The 17857-nt window shown below is 42.3% G+C and overlaps 1 protein-coding gene across 19 annotated transcripts in view; it reads right to left on the reverse strand.

The window, feature by feature from the left end:
- ATXN7 (ataxin 7) overlaps nt 1-17857 on the reverse strand; it is a 133899-nt gene that overhangs the window by 88456 nt on the left and 27586 nt on the right. For 7 of the 19 annotated variants that reach the window (XM_055558642.1, XM_055558636.1, XM_055558630.1 and 4 more), the window contains 4 exons: nt 16384-16482; nt 3378-4624; nt 2658-2969; nt 2366-2434 (listed from right to left, as the gene is read on the reverse strand). In XM_055558642.1, the coding sequence (XP_055414617.1) occupies nt 2366-2434; nt 2658-2958 (370 nt within the window). In that variant the 5' untranslated portion in view covers nt 2959-2969; nt 3378-4624; nt 16384-16482. Of the gene's footprint in view, nt 1-2365; nt 2435-2657; nt 2970-3355; nt 4625-5060; nt 5926-16383; nt 16483-17857 lie in introns of those variants that run through there. The other 12 variants (XM_055558641.1, XM_055558640.1, XM_055558647.1 and 9 more) reach the window with 11 other exon arrangements.

Genomic DNA, 17857 nt, shown 5'->3' on the forward strand with positions numbered 1-17857 from the left:
TAGGTATTATCATCTCCTTTGACAAAGAGGAATTTAGATTCTGAAAGGTAAAATGCAACCTTTACCAACTTCAAACCTTGGTTTCTAACTCTTAGGTGCACAATCATAAACTGGAGAATTCAAAAAGTCTGGTCAATATTCCTAAATATCTTCCAAGACAAGGAGTTTCTGACTTAGTGCTTCATTCATAGTATCAATTTATCTACATATTTCTTTTCAATTTAACTTTGTTGACAAGAAGAATTAGTAAGAATTTAACTCCAAAACACTTTTTCCTTGGTAGGAGATAATCTCAATCAAAGACAAAGGATAAGTGTCTGATAATTTTAAAAGGTATTTTCATGCTTAAACAGCCTGACATGAACTATTTGTTAGAAAAACAAAGGCCCACTGTCTAAAGTGCTGGACATCCTTATACTTATCCCAGAAAATCCACAAAGTCACATATGAATCAAAAACTGACTGAATTAGAAATTTCAGTCTCTACTTAAAACTGGGAGGCAGAAATTCAGCCATCCTGGCTGCTTTAGCATCTTCTGAATGGTTAGAGAAGCTTAGGGGAAAAAATGATATCGCTAACAGCCACTAATAATTTGATAGGTCAGAAGCACAGAGAACCAAATTTATGATCCCTTTGTGCCTCAAGACAGGAATTAAGAGGTCCTAGATCTTTTTTGGTAAAATACACTAATGACTATGCCCAAAGGGAAAATAATAAATACAGCAAAAAGTGGGTCCAGACAACTACATTAGGTTGGGTCTCGATCCAGACCAAGTAGTGCAATGAAATACAAACAAACTTATTCAACCTCTATAGGGGAATTACCAATAATTAGCACTCTGTTTTCACACAGATTTAGAAACTCTTTATGGGAAATATATCCACACCCAGAGAAGAAAAACTAAGAACAGGAGCAGGTCAGGTCCTCTAAAGCTCTACTCCAACTGCTTCCAAGGAGAGTTACCACCTAGTGATTTTAAATTTTTTAAGCCCAGGCAGGCTGCCAATTCAACACTAAAACCGGACTAACAACTGATTTTTCCTATTGCAACATCGCCAGCAAGTCCTGTGCTTTCCCTGTCTTTCCTTTGCTCTCAAACAGCAATTCTCCTTTGCAAAATCAACTAATTTGCTCTCTAATCTGTTACAATTGGAAACTCTCAGAAAGTTGCCACTGATATTACTCTTCCTCCTAGTGCCAAGAGGCCAACAAAAAGCTAGTTCAAAAAAACCAACACTGTGAACATGAAGACAAGACAGGCACTAAAAACAAGTGTGGAGACAGAGTAACAATGGGCCAACTCTGGACTTCAAAATGTTTCACTTGCCAAAGCTGTACCTATTCTTGGGCCCTTGACAATAACAATGCCAAAATAAATGGCCACACTGAGAAATAAAGTTCTGCTGGGAATATAAACTCAATATTTTGGATACCAAACCTCACTCAAGTCCTTGTCCATACTACTATTGAAAGAACAGCTTGAACTCAGTCTAGAGATGACTGGACTCCTTTAGACCTTTAGACCTCCTTTAGACTCTGACCACCATGTGCCCAGGACCGACACAGGCCTTAGAGACAGCAAAGGGGACTATTTAAAGAAAAAGAAAATCTGAAGTAAAAGTCTGACAGTTCCTAGGTATCTTTCATTTAGAGATCCACGTTTAGTTACAGTTATTTCCTTCTACCAGTTTTTATTAAAAACTGACCAATAATTAGACTCTGATTTCACTACCTAAGCGCACCAAAAGCTTTTTTCACCAGATAAAATTCTGTGACACCCCCCCCCACCCCCGCTGATTTTGACACTTTCATAAAAATACAAAAAAGAAAAAAAATCCGATCAACAGCTCCTTGGTTGTGATGATCATTTTGATGAACCTTTGTAACATAAATCCTATGGAAATAGGCTGTACAGGTAAAGTGCTGTCTTTTTTAAAATTCATTTTTATTGCTGGCAGACAATTACAGGTGGCAAGGTGTCCTTTCCAGACCCCCTAAGCCGTTCGTGGAGACGCTTTTGGAAGCTGAATTCCTCCCTCCATTCCTCGCGTTTCTCCATAAGGGGTCAGACCTGAAGAGATTTGGGTTAAACTCACTACTGGTCCCAACGTGCATCACTGAGCAATGCGCTTAAACTGCACCCAGCCAGGCCTCCACTGAAGGGCTCCGGATGCTCCCGGATATACGAAGCCCCCGGAAACCGCATTTTCCAAACGCTCCATCCTCCCCTTTCTTCTTTATCAGACAGCATCCTCGCGTGGGAGGAGCGGAGTGGTTCAGGTGGGCTCAAGCTACCGCCCTGGCCAGCCGGCCAGGATACTTTCCCTGGACTTGTACAAACTCCATCAGAGGGCTGGACTCACCTTCGCGACAGAGCCCCATGACTTCGCGGTTTTTCCCAAACTCCTTGAAACTTTCGTCCAATTCCGTCCCTAGGAGATACACAGAGGAGGAGGGGAGAGGCAGGTCAGTTGCGGAGAGTGTGACTCACGCTCACGCACGCACGGAGTAGGTGCGGGCACCTCCGCGTTCCCCAACCCGGCCGATAGCATCTCTGACCCCCGAGGGGGCGGGCCACGGGACGGGGGAGGGGAGACGGGTCTGAGGATGGGGGAATGGGGGCTGCGCGGGGAAGAGGAGGGCGTGCACACTCACCGTCCTTCCCAGGAAGTTTGGAAGCTTCGACCCACAGATTCCACGACTGTCCCAGCATCGCTTCGGGACTCGGCAGGGGCCGGCGTTCCCCGACGGTCGCCATTGCGGCGGCGGCCGAGGTGGAGGCGGCGCCAGGGCCACCGTCCTCCGGCCGTAGGCGCCGCGGCGGCGGCGGCTGCCGCTGGGGCTGCGGAGGCTGCTGCTGCTGCTGCCGGGCGGCCGCGGCCGCTGCTCCGCCCGCCGCCGCCGCCGCCGCTCGGCGCGGCTCCCCCCTGACGTCATCCGCGGCCCGCTCCGACATTCTTTCCGCTCCTACAATGTAACAAAAAAAGGGGGAAAAGAGTCGCGCGGGGGCTGCTTTTAAGGAGGCGCCGGGGAGTTCCGGCGGCGTGCGCGGCCCGCGGGCCGGGTGGGGCGCGCTGACAGCGACCCCGGCCGCCCAGACCCCCAGCTCTCCTCCTCCAACCACCCCCATCCCCCGCCTTGGGCGCAAAGTCCGCGGCGCGGGCTCGCTTTCGCTTTCGACTCCAGTGCCCCTCGGGGGAGGGGACGAGAGCCGGCGGGCCGCCACCGCGGCGTAGGGTCCCCAGCTAGCCTCCGCCGCGGAGACCCGGCGCGGAGGCCGGCGCCCAGAGCTGCCCCCACCTCAGCCCCGCGCCTCGTCGCGGCGGCCCACGGCGGGGAGGCCCAAGACGCACCCCCGGCCCCGAGGCTGCCCACCCTGAGGCCGCTCGCATCCCTGGGCCGGGCCCGGCGGCCCCGCTCCTTCCTTCCGTCCGCGCGTCCGTCCGAGCGGCGGCGCCCGGCCGGCTCCCTTAAGCGGAGGCGCCTCCCGCCGCCTCCTCCCCCTTGCCGGTCCCTCCCTCTCAGCTCGCTCGGGCGAAGTTTGCACGTCAAGCCCCCGGAGTGGAGCCAGGGCGAAGTCGGAAACGCAGCCACCTATGGAGGAACCAGCCGGCCGGCCGCCCCGGGACACCAGCGGGCGGCGTAGCTGTCGGGCCTTCCCGCCCGGGTCCGATCCGGAGAACGGGGGCGGGTTCAAGGAGCTCTTCGCTCTCAGCTCGCGAGCGGCCGCGCGGCTGTCAAAAGCATGAATGGGAAGCCGCCGCTGAGCGGACGCCTAGCGCGGAGGAAACCATTGGCAGGCGAGAAAATGCAGCCCAGGTGCTGTCCCAGGTGTCGGCCCGAAGCCCACCACGGGAGATCAGCGCGTGCTCCCGGGTTACTTGAGCTCGTTCAGCAAAGAGGAGACCATGAAACCAGTTTAAGATGCAGTGGAGGAGAGAGAGACCGAGGCGAATCCGTTTACATGTTTTAGAGACACGACTCCAAATTTCTATATTTCCCTTTCCAATGCTCCTGGAAGTGATTCATTCACTACCACCCCCATCCCCTCCTCACCACCCCCAAGTCTAATTAGTTTTAATTCAAGCTGTTGGTCTCTCCCTCCCTCTTTATAATTTCTTAGCCTGGGCAGGGCGAGAAGCTAGGGCTTAGGTGAAAGTACAGCATTCCTAGAAAATACTGTTTTCTGTTAGATATTGTTCACTCAAGCACTGGCCCACAAAACTTAGCACCCTTCCGCAATACACACATTGCGCGTAAAGCTTTTGCTCAAGTGATGGGTAAAGACGGTAAAATAAAGGGCTACTTAATGAACTAAAGCACCTTAAGTACTTGAAACAGTAGCAGACCACATCAAGCGCTTTTAATTAAGTGTTCTTAGCATTATGTTCCTTCAAACTGATGTGAAAAATCTGCAGCCTGAGACAGAAACAATGATTTTAATCAGCATGTTTCACATAGCAGTAATATCCGCACTCCTGAGGCATGCGTGTCATAGCTGCTTACTTAGAGAGGCTTTCTTTAGATGGGGGAAAAAGCAGGCTTATTCATTTTTTAAAATTATTATTCATGTTTTTTTTCTTAATCTGGAACATCTGATGTTACAGAGGTGGCCAACTTATCTGCAAAAGAAACAAAGTCCAACCCTCAGAAATATAAAGATATTTAAAGAAGAGTAAAAAATAATGAAACGTTATTGCATCCTAAACTTAACCCAGGGCTCCTGTGGAAAGTCCTTATTTTAAGTTCAAAATTTAAGGGCTTTAGTGGAAAAAAATTTTTTAATTACATATGTATATGAATTTATTTTTTAAATGTTTAGAAATAAGTCTAAATTTTTCCCTGGATGACATGCAAACAAAAGTTCCCAAAAGTGAAGTTATGGATGCTTCCTGTCCTTATCTAAGAAGCAGGGAAAAAAAAAAAAAAAGAATAACCAAAAATAGTAGAAATGATTGGTAGGATAAAAAATCATTTCTAAAGTTTTAACTTCCAACAGAAGAGGATCAGTGAGAAAAAATGCGTCGGTAAAACATAATTTCCTTAGTAGTTCAGTACCTAACTTGTAACAAAGGCCCTCAATCTTTATGTCACCAATGTAGACCTTCAATTTTTCATTCATCCAAATCACTGAAAAATCTGTAGAATTACAGAAATACATTTAAAAAAACACCTAACTTAATGATTTTATGCGACTAAAGCACACAATTTATGGATTATTTCGTATTTTGCAATATTCTACATTTAAGAAAAACAAAAATTGGAATTTTATGGCATTTGGAGATGCCATTAAAAAGAAAAGCTTAGGGCCACCCAGGTATGTAGGTTCCAAAGAGAGTTTGCATATTGAGTTCAGCCCTTCTGATCTCTGAGAGTACAGGATGAAAATAAAAATAAGGGGAAGAGTGAAGGACAGCCCTGCTTCAAGATACTGCTCGCTTTCCCCCTTTTTACATGTGAAAATACTTCAAGATTCACTAATATGACTTCAAGATAATGAGGGTCAATATGGCAATTTGTAATACTTCAACTTCTTTCCTTATTCCAGTTTCATACCTCGCCCTCTTTTTTACTGGTTTAATAAAGAAAACACAACAGGGCTTAAAATAAAAAAATACTAAATATCCTCTTAGCATTATGATAGTTATTAAGAGAAATGGTTACTAATAGCAGCTATCAATTATTGGGTACCTACTAGGTGCCAAGCATTGTTGGAGGTACCTTTTTGCATTATCTCTATTAATATTCACAACTGTGTAAGGCAGGAGTTGTATTACTGTTTACAGATGAGGAATATGAGGGAGGGCTCTGGAGCCAGTCCCTATGAATTTTTTCTGAGTTCATATAGTGGCTCTTCACTTACAAACTATGTAATGTAAGCCAGTCGCCTAACTGACTTGGACCATCAGTTTCCTAACCTGTAAAACAGAGATAAAGCCAGGTTTCTTCTGAGCACTGCATGAAAAGATACATGGAAAGCACAAAAAAAGACAAAACAAACACTATAAACAGGTATCTTATATCACATTGAGCAATTCAGATAAATTCTTATCTGAGAATTGCATTACCAAGTTGAAGATGTGAGCACCAAGAGAATGACAGGCAATTTCTGGCCATCTCTCTTTCCCTGCAGCCAGTGCCTTTTACCAGATCCTCTTCACCCATGAAAAGTCCTAACTCCTTCTAGAACACGCAGTGTCTGATATCCAGAGTTGGTTTGGGTTTCCCAATAGTTTGAATGAGTAACCAACAACAGCCAAAAGTGCTAGCTGAGAAAAGTACAGTGTTCTGAAACTCAAATTTAGGCAACATTTAAAAAGTGTTCTTATATCAAAAACACTCCCTATAACCAAGATTACAACAGAAATTCAAAAACTTGGTTTGATAATAAGGATGACCTGATGACTTCTTACCTAAACACCCCTCTTCTGCACCCAGAAAAAATATGTAAAACCATAAGCAGTACAATTTAATTCATTTATTATTATTTCCATATAACAGTGTTCCTTGTGTGCTATCAATCAGTTCTCCTACGAGTATACTTCTGATGCTATCTTACAGTTCTGAAGATCTTCAGTATCTGCACAGATAAATGATAGGTTTTATAAGGTTTGAGTAATGAAGATTCAACTCATCAAACAGGTTCTGCTTACCTACCACGTATCAGGCGCTCTGTCAGGCACCGGGTTGAACACAACACAGTAATTTCACTGAGGACATGAGAAGTAGGAGAAATTTTTTTAATTCATCAAAATGCTCTTATGGAAAAAGCTGTCACCACCAATTAGACTGTATGTGGCTTAAGAACTAGGCCGTCAGAAGTGAAATGCTGCCAAGTTTTGAGCATTTCATCCCTTCCAGGGATGTATTTAAAAGGTGGCCTTACTTCACCATCCAAATTTAGGGATGTTCCCAGTAGGTGCCAAGGGTAACAAGGTCTCTCTTTACAAAAACGATTCTCTGCACAGCAGATTCACTTGTAAAATGCTTTGTTCAAAGGCCAAAGGCATCACTAAATGCAAAACAAGACAACAGAACAATCTTTAAATCCAGTTTAACGTAAAATGGCTGAAACTGTCTACAACTTTTCTAAGATGCAAGACCCCACATGACCAGTCTTTTTGTTTGGAAAGAACCACTAGTCCCAATACAACATTTTAATAAACCTGAAAACTAGCAACTACAGTATATTTATGTGTGCAAATTACAGGGTTGATAACAGAGATTCTCCATCATCAACCCCAAAGGACTGCAATCATTTGAGTAACAAGAAACTCGGAACTACTGAATTAGGAATGTGTTGCCGTGGGTTTCTTTCCTACTAAAATTGGCTGTGCCTTTGTTTACAGCCTTTCTCCCTTCTCTGACCACCTCTCTCTCTTTCCTTTTTTCTTCTCCAGACAGAGCCAGGGCTCTCTTCTGCATAAGGGGTATGTCCAGGCCAGGCCTCTCCTTAACTGTGCTCCCTCTAATGAAATACCTTCTGGCCTGTTATGGATACATGAGTATTCCAGAAGGGAGAGAACAGTGGAAAAAATTGAATTCATCAGCTCAGTGGCTGGAACTGCTGAAAATCAAGTGCAAAATTAGGAATAATAAAGACAGTTGAAAAAGGGGAGACTTAAAGACGAAGGTAATTATCTTTTTAAAGACGTAACCTTGGCTTCTCCAGTGGTCTAGTGATTGGAAATCTGCCTCACAACGCAGGTGACACTGGCTCCATCCCTGGTCTGTGAAGACCCCACATGCTACAGAACATCTAAGCCTACGCCCCACAATTACAGAACCCATGCTCTCGAGCCACAACTGCCGAAGCCCATGTGCCCTACAGCCCATGCTCCACAACAAGGGAGTAGCCCCAGCTCGTCACAACTAGAGAAAGCCTGCCCGCAGCAACAAAAGCTCAGCACAGCCAAAAATAACTCAAAATTATATATAAAAGACTTAACCTGTATGTGTAGTCATTCTATAAACTATGTCATTTGCCCAAAAGTGCAAAGCTTTAAATTTTTGGTCTGTTTTCTTAATCATACGTGTGTAGCTCGTACAAGTTCTCCCAAAGAATCATTCATCAATAATAGTAAAAACTGCTTTGAAAGAGAGAAAATTTAACAATAGAGAAGGTATTAACACATAACTTTGAACTGAATAACACCCAAATGTTTCTAGGAATTTGATACTAGCCTGTAATTTTAAATGATTCACAAATTTCATTTAAAATCTTTATTTAGAGCCTTAAGGTTAAAGAGTTCTTTTAAAAATAGAGGAAAAGGATTAAGTTATAGAAATGGAATGGAAAAATTGGACTAATGTTTAGCTATAAAAAGAGGCTGACTGTATAGTCATAGTTCTAGTACACTGCCTCAGATGCAATAAAATGCAAAGATTAAACACACTGTTAAAAATAATTCCCTATGTCACCTTTGTACCAATCAGCTTTCACTGAAGATGGTGAACTATCACCATCTTTTGGGCTCAGCAGTTAAGAGGATGTGTTCTACAGCCAATACGCCCAAGCTGAATCCCCGCTCTACCACTTATTTACTGTATAACTCTGGGAAGAGTTGAACTTCTCTTGGCCTGTTTCCTCATTTATAAAATGATGTAAAACAAGAGTACTTTATGAGGAGTATTAAGAAAGTTATCAGTACAAAAGTACCCTACCCTACAGGCTTCCCAGATGGCACAAAGGTAAAGAATCTGCCTGCCAATGCTAAGGACATGAGTTGGATCCTGAAAAAGGAAATGGCAACCCACTCCAGTATTCTTGCCTAGAAAATTCCAAGGACAGAGGAACCTGGCGGCTGCAATCCATAGGGTCGCAAAGAGTCAGACATGACTGAGCACACATACACCACACCCTACTCTACAGCTACTATTGCTAGCACCTCGTCTGTCACATAGAAAGCCCCAATTCTACTCTAGCCATGCTATACTGTCATCATTCTTGCAGGGTAAAGCACGGCGTCAGTTATGTCAGTCTTTGCTTCAACACTTTCAGGGGCTCAGCACCGATCCCTCAACTCATAACCACTCCTTTCATAGCACTTCAGGTCCTTCACAGTTGGCCCCAGGCCCAGCTCCGCCACATCTACAGCGTTCCCTCTTGCAGGTACCCTACAGTCTGGCCAAAATGACCAAATCATAGTACTGAGTATGCTCCCCCTCCACATCCCAGCTCTCAAGTCTTTGTTCACATGGATCACACCATCTATAAAACTACCCTCCTTTGGCTAAAATCCTACAGTCACATCCCCCCCTCACGTTCTGTTTCCTTAACAAAATCTTTCCTGATCTCTCACACTAAGCTCACAGGATCTCATACACCTCTAAGTCTATACTGGACCTCCTGGACCAAGGTTAGGGGTAGTATATGTCCTGAAATCATGGTGGCAATGAAATATATGTTTAGTCTCCCATGGATTAACAGTTTGCATTCCCAACATAAGAGTGTCATTTGGAACATGGAAACCACCTCCTCACAAACTGTAAGATATATGGTGGCCAGGTCCCCAAGCTGGTCAGCAAAATGCCTTAGGGCTGAGCTCTAGGACTAACTGAAAGTGTAATAGTACAAGAAGGAAGGAACAACACAGCTCTTTTCTCCCTTTCTCTGCAGCAAAGTTCCAGCCCTAAGCAAAGACATAGATCCAGCAAACACAACTCCCCTAACTGCCACACCCTTTGTGTACATGGATTCAGGAACCCATCTGGGTTTGAACTGCTTCCCCAAAGACAGACTGTTCCACAAAGGTCCTTTGTGGAACCTTTCCACCTCTAACATAAAACCTTCTTTTCCTTGGTAGAGAGAGATAGCATGCAGATTTAACTACATTTCACTAACATGTGAATGAATGGCTGCAAATGAATACAGGTCCCTATCTTCAATCCCCAACCCACACAAATATTTTCTTATACAAAGGGAGAGACCTGAACCCAAATGACTCTCTAGATATCATGGTCCCTAAACCCTTTTTCCCAGAAAGACACAATTACTTCATTCTCATGGCAACTTTGATTTTAAATGGCACCATCTATGACTTAAGGCAAAGTTTCAACCTTTTATTTTAACCAGTTTTATGCTTCTGACCAGCATGATATCTGCAGGACACATAGACCTTGATCCTGCTCTCCGCTTTCTATTGCATCCTCTTCTCCACCCAACTGCTCAAAGTGAAGGAACCCCAGGAGCAGAAAAGGTAAACCAGAACAAAACCACCACTGGTGAGACTCGACTTTGCCGCTTTCCAGAGCTTCTTGTCTTCACTCCAGAGAACAGGTGTTTTCACAGAACACTTTCCCCATCGGTTTCTGGGGAAAGGGGCAGCGCAGCTGCAGTCACAAGTGGATGGTTAGAAGGCTGCAATCCAACTTACTAAGGATTTCTTACAAAACAAGGCCAAATAGATAAACCGGACTTCACTGAAATCATGAAACGTTTGTGCTTCAAAGGACACCTTGAAGGAACTGAAAAGAACCCAGAGAATGGAGAAAATTTTTGCAAATCCTTTACCTGATAAGGGACTTGTATGTAGAATGTATAAAGAACTCTTACATCTAAAACTAAAAAGGACAAATAATCCAATTTTCACAATTCAAAAAGTTCTCAATAGACATTTCTCCGCACAAGATAATACAAACGACCAATAAGCACATGAAAAGATGCTCAACATCTTTTGTCGTAAGATAAATACAAACGAAAGTTACAATGAGATATCACACCACACCCTCTAGGATAGCCAGTAAGGAAATAAAAACAAACAAAACAGCAAATGACAAGTGTTGGTGAGGATGTGGAGGAATCAACGTATATTGTTGATGGGAAAGTAAAATGGTGCAGCCCCTGTGGAAAACAGTTTGACAGTCCTTTAAAAGGTTAAACGAAGGATTACAATATGATCCAGCAATTCCACTTCTAGATGTTCACTCAAAGAACTGAAAGCAGGGACTCAAAGAGATACCTGTACACCAACGTTCATAAGGGCATTTTTCACAAAGCCAAAAGGTGGAAGCAACCAGGTGTCCACCAACTGCAGAATGCCTAAATAAAATGCGGTATAGCCACACAATAGAGTATTATTCACCCATTAAAAGGAATGAGATACTGATAAATGCTACAATACAGATAAACCTCAAAAACATGCAAAAAGAAGCCAGACACAAAAAGTCACATATTGCATGATTTCATTTATGTGAAATATCCAAAACAGGTAAATCCATAGAAACAAAGCAGATGAGCGGCTTCCAGGATCTGGTTAGACAGGAGAGAGAAGGATGGAAAGTGACTGCTTTATGGAAACCATGTCTCCTTTGGGACTGATGAAATAATTTTAGACCTATATAGAGGTGCTGCCTGTGCAACACTGTCAATGTATTAAAAATGATTCAAATGGTACATTTGCAGCATTTAAATTACATCTCAATAAAGCTATTTTTTAAAGCCAACCTTAAAATCTGGAAAATTTCACACAAAATTTCAGGTTGACTTCTCTTGAAAAATCTCTATGATCTCATACCATTGACCACAAGGTCCTCATAACAAGATGGAGTTGAACAAGTTGGAGCTGAGGCTGGTCTTGGAGCCCGTTTCTGCCACTGACAATCCATTGACCTGTTACCAAAACGTAACAGGACACATTTTGTCTGTGCCTCAGTTAACTTCTCTGCAAAAGGAGGATCAAACCATATCTACATCATCAGGTTGTTACAAGGAGTTAGCAAATTAATATGGTTAGAAGAATGCCTGGCAAATAGTAAGAGCTCATCAAGTGTTGGTTACTTTTACATTTTATGATACTGCATTTTCTTTGTAATAGAGGTAAATGGCATTTGCTTTTCATTTTGTTGTTGTTGTGGTCTTTACAAATGGAGGTCTAGCATGTAATATAGCAATCCAAAAGAAAGAAGTAGAAAGACAGCCAAGATATAAATATTTTTAAGGGATATACAAAATACTATGCATAATATGTGCCACTTTTGTGAAAATAAATATAACAACAAATCTATGTATAGAAAACAGTAGATAACTCTAGACTTACGGGTAGCAGAGAGGGAAGGAATGTAATTAAAGGGGCTTTTTATTGAGGTTTATAATATGTTTACATTTTTCCCAGCTTTACTGAAATATAATTGACACAAAGGATTATGTATGTTTAAGGTGTACAATGTGAAGATTTGAGATACTTGAGAAAGATCCACAGATATGGATACATAGAGCTTCACTGAGGGTGCCAGTGGTAAAGAATTCACCTGCCTGCCAAAGTAGGAGACACAGAAACGCAGGTTCTATCCCTGGGTTGGGAAGATCCCTTGGAGTAGGAGGTAGCCCCCGACTCCAGTGTCCTTGCCTGGGAAATGACGTGGGCAGACGAGCCTGGCGGGCTACCCATAAAGAGTTGGACACAACAGTGACTAAGCATGCACACATATATCTCCAAACAATTACCACAATCAAGGTTAGCCGACATATCAGTCACCTCACATAGTTACCTAATATTTTTTAATAGCAAACATTCATAATCAGGAACTATAATAAGAATGCTTTTTTTAAAGATTAGGAAATTCTAAATTAATTTTGTTTGAGACTTCCATGAGAGTATCATAAAATTCCATGAGGTGAGCAGAAATATCCTAGACTGATAAAGCCAGGGACTGCTTGCTTTGCTTTGCAACCCAGAGGCTGCAATTCCCAAAGCACCAACCTTGCTTCAGTTTCCTTCTTAAGAACTTGTGGAGCGGACCCTGCTGGGTTTTACAGCTGCCAACAGAAGAGAATCTAAACTGCTTGCCTGGCAGTCAACAACTTTCACTATCTGACTCAACATCCTTTTTTTTTTTTCTTCTAGCTATATCATTTGTCACACCCCCTTACAAAGACTCCACTCTAGCTAGACAAGATGTAAAACACATATCCTTCAAATACTTTTCCACATGCCATCTTTTTTAAAAAACTTGAGGTAATATTCACATAACATAAAATTCACCATTTTAACCATTTTAAATGTACAACTTAGTGACATGGAGTGCACTCACAATGTGATGCAATCATACTCACAGCCTTGTCTAGAACATGTCATCACCCTGAAAGGAAACCCTGTACCCATTAAGCGGTCACTCCCCATCTCCCACCCCTCCCCCAGCCCCTAGAAACCGCATGTTTTCTTGCTCAATAGATCTGCCTATTTTGGATATTTCACAATGTTGAAACAATGTAGTATGTGACCTCTTGTGTCTGACTTCTTTCAGTTAGCATACGGTTCAAGGTTCACCCAGGTTGGAGCACATATCTGTAACTTCTACTTTATGGCTGAATAAAATTCCACTGTGTGTGGATGTATCATCGTTTACTGATCCATTCATCAGTTGACCGACGTTCGGGTTCTTTCCACCTTTTTACTTCTGTGACTAGTTGCACGCCATTATTTTTTCCCTTTGTTCAGCTTCATGCGATAATCAAAATCAAGCTTTCACGTGAGGTTCAAATCCACTCTAACCTTTCCCAAGCTAGCCTTGTCCCAAAGTCCTCACCTTTCTCTTACTTCCTTCATCACTTCTATACCCAAAGTAGCAAAGTGTCAGCACATGGCAGAATCCCACAAACTTATTTAGGTTGACTCAAATTCTTTTCTTACATTGCTAACTTTGAAAACAATCAAGAAAATTCATTAAGATTAAGTTTTCCATTTTCTTAACATTTTGACGGGTCTGGGTTATTTCAGTAACCACAGTTTTAACTGCTCTCACTGTTTTTACCCTTGCTCCCTATACCCTAACTGAATACATAGAGTGGCCAGAGTGGTTTTATTAAAACAGAAAGCAGATCACTGTATTTACTTATTATATTTGCTACCTGTTATCTGTTCCAGTGGCACAATGGCAGGGGCTTGTGGTCCTTTTATTTACTAATTAATACTCAGTGCCCAGAAGAGCACAGCATGTAAGCAGGCACTCCATTAATACTCGCTGAATGGATTTTGGGGCCTACAGTCAGCTGGTACTGAAAAGGTAAGCCCTTTGAGACTGGTCATGAATCTAATAGTTTCTCATAGTTTCACCTGGTGCATTTCATTCCTCCACACATCTGACCCCTGCAGACTCGAGTCCGATACTTCTTTAACCCCTTGTCATTGGCTTCCTGGTGTCCTATTGTATGTACCACTCTGATGGCAGAAAGCGAGAAGGAGCTAAAGAGCCTTTTAATGAGGGTCAAAGAGGAGAGTGAAAAAGCTTGAAACTCAACATTATAAATAAGGTCATGGCATCTGGTCCCATCACCTCATGGCAAACAGAAGGGGAAAAAGTGGAAGCAGTGAGATTTTATTTTCTTGGGCTCCAAAACCACTGCAGACAGTGACTGCGGCCATAAAACTAAAACATGCTTGCTCCTTGGAAGAAAAGCTATGACAAACCTAGACTGAATTAAAAAGCAGAGACATTACTTTGCCAACAAAGTTCAGTATAGAGAGTTGGGCCATAAAGAAGGTTGAGCACCAAAGAATTAATGCTTTTCAATTGTGGTGCTGGAGAAGACTCTTGAGAGTTCCTTGGACTGCAAGAAGATCAAACAAGTCAACCCTAAAGGAAATCAACCCTGAATATTCATTGGAAGAGCTGATGCTGAAGCTAAAGCTCCAATACTTTGGCCACCAAATGCGAAGAGCTGATTCATTGGAAAAGACCCTGATGCTGAGAAAGACTGAAGGCAAAAGGAGAAGAGCATGGCAAAGAATGAGATGGTTGGATGGCATCACCAACTCAATAGACATGAATTTGAGAAAACTCCGGGAGATAGTGGAGGACAGAGGAGCCTGGCGTGCTGCAGTCCATGGGGTTGCAAAGAGTCAGACATGACTTAGCAACTGAACAGTAACAATCCTATTGTATTTTATTCTTCATCAGAATAGTAGTCTGTGAAAATCACCTCCTATTGCTTTCTTTTCCTCCTCAGGGACAATCCTGCACACAGTAGAAGCTCAATAAACAATTATGGACTAACGAGCTCCTTTAGCATTTCTGTCAGATATGTTTTCTCTCTACTTTCTCCTCTCACCTCCTCATATCCCACCCCTGCCAGCTGCTGATCACCATCTAGGAAAGTCCTGCTTCTCTCTTCTCTGGCACTTTTCAGACATTCCACAGAGAATGCCATCCTCGGTGATGACTGTGATGATCACTGAAAGATACCTCTGCACTACTGGCCTTTCAGCTCTGGGCCGGAAAATTTTAAGGGCCTATTTTGAAGGTTGAGACTGCATAGCTATCCAGTCATATGTCCTTCTAAACACCTTCACAAAACTACCACATCCTTCTAGAAGCTCCCGTTTCTGCTTTGCCATGGTCAAGACACATGTTCATGTTGTCCGCAATGGTTCTATCTTTGCTACAGATGCCTATAACCTGATGGAAGCACTGCAATTTGTCATCTAAATATGTAAGCTGATCAGTTTCAGAGGCTGAAACCCCTTTGGTCTTTCCTGTTTGGATTCTTTTCAGTTTTATTCTTCAATGATTCATCTTAAACTGCATCTTAACTTGGAAGCCCCCTCATTTCTTTTAAGAGTAGATGGGAGCATAGATCTTTTATTATTTTTTTTTAATAATAAAAATTCCTCCAGCAATTTTTTTCCTTTTTCACATTATATGAAACTTACCACCTTCCTCCCCAGATAGTAAGTGGAAAATCACAATCGTGTAGTGAGAAACTCAATCAACGATGGCTGCTATCTCTGTGAAGATCTGGGACTGCTCATGAGCAGAAAGCTTTCTGGCAGGCTGGGCAAAGGCCCTGGGCCCAGAAAGTGCACCTGAAGTCCTCCTGCCTGTTTTACAATTTCCTTAAACTCCCCCCTGCCCTGGGTAGCTGGGTCTACATTGCTTGTAGAGAGAAGAAAACAGGAGTTTGGTAAAGTGAAACAGGACAAAATACAAGAGCACATCTTTAGACAGCTTCACAGGAAAAGGTGACTATAGATGGGGGTGGGGGTGGGGTTGGATTTCCTATCTCCAAAGTATTCCAAAAATTTCACTGAATTTGGGGGAGGGAGGGTTATTTTGAAGATTTTAATCTGAGAAACATCTAAAAATACTGTACTGTAAAATTCACTATCATTTCACATTAATATGATCATATTTGGGGTTATGCTTAAAATTGAAGATCTTACTCAGATACCTTAAATTTTAAAAATTACCATCCTTTGGTAGAACTCAAACTCTTATAATCAGACGCACTGCAGCATTTATTCAGCCCTGCTATGGTGAATCTCAGTGAACTCCGGGAGTTGGTGATGGACAGGAAGACCTGGCGTGCTGCGATTCATGGGATCCCAGAGAGTCGGACACGACTGAGCGACTGATCTGATCTGATGGTGAAAGAGCAAGTTACCTTTTCTTTGGAGGGCTGGCCAAAAATCTTGATCAATTTACTAGTGGATCTTCATCTGCTGTGATTGTAGCAGCTCTTTCTTCTTAATTTTGTTCAGACCTACAAAAAAAAAAAAAAAGAAAACAGGCAAAGCGATGAAACAAAGGATAAAATGAATCAGAAATCTAGTCTCATTAGTTGCCAGTGTCCCCAAATTATGATATGTGCTTTAAAATGTCAAAGTGTTAAAATGCGAGGCACTGTACCAGTTTTACAACAAACTCAATTCAATTTTTTTTTCACAATGAATTTAATTGGCTATATTTATACAATAAACTAAGAACAAATGACTACTCAATATGTACATAGAGTCAGCCTCCTGGGGCTTAAAATCATTGTGTGTAATTTGCCACTAATGAGTTTTCACTTAATTTTTAAAACGGCTATTCAGGAAGCCTGCTCCTATGAAACCTGTCAGAATCACAGATTTAAACACACACACACACACACACACAACACACTGAGTGAGAATATTATTTGGAGAGCTCTCTCTGTCCTTTATCATTCAGCAGTTTATAAAAGCAATTTATAATAGTACAGACAGGAAACAAAAGCTCAGTTAAACCATCTTTCTAAAAAGCACACACACACACACACAAAAAAAAAAAAACCCACTCCCTTATCTATGTATTTTTGTACTTGCATACATGCACATTTAAAGTAGAATGTGGGTACTATTCAAATTAATTTGGAGGGGGGAGCACTGAGGTACAGAATCAAGGGACCGGAGATTAACAAGCCAGAGTTAGAAATTAGGCTGGTGTATTAACAAGCCAGAGTTAGAAATTAAGCTGGTGTCAAGACTGACAGGCAGCAGGAGAGAAAGAACAGCAAATGTGGGCAACGACACAACTATGGCACAGATGCTGTTCAAGTATAAAGCACAAGGCAGGCTGCTTTCATATGAAAAATTCACTAGCAAATACACTTCTCTTCCTATAAAATCCTCACTGGCTATTCATCAAGGTCGGGAGGCAGGAATACTGCTTTCCTCAACTCATATTTATTATCATACATTTGAAGATGGCAAGCCAAATATTTCTAAGGTTTGAGGTGCTAATAAAGCTTCTGCCAAACTCAGTGGCTGAAATTCTATGCCATGTTTGAACATTTATTCGTAATTACCTTTATTGGCTTTTAAGTTGCTCCTGGATCATATCCCTCCCCTCTCCCTTTTTAAACAGTTTGTTTTATTCACTCACAGAATATTATTCAGCAGTGTAATCATTCCTACAATCTTTATAAGCCAGCTGTTTCTCAGATTTCTAATTGCATCCCAGTCTCGTACCTTTTAAAAATTTTTCTCTGATTTCTATTTTAGTGTTTCTTTTCTGTCTTATTTCCAATAAAAGCCACTATCCTGTTTAACATGTGTATCCTGAGCCAAAATTCATTTCTTTGCATCCTAAACAGCTATGCCAAATTTTACAGCTAT

Source organism: Bubalus kerabau, chromosome 20 (genome assembly GCF_029407905.1).
Source record: "Bubalus kerabau isolate K-KA32 ecotype Philippines breed swamp buffalo chromosome 20, PCC_UOA_SB_1v2, whole genome shotgun sequence".
NCBI lineage: Eukaryota > Metazoa > Chordata > Mammalia > Artiodactyla > Bovidae > Bubalus > Bubalus kerabau.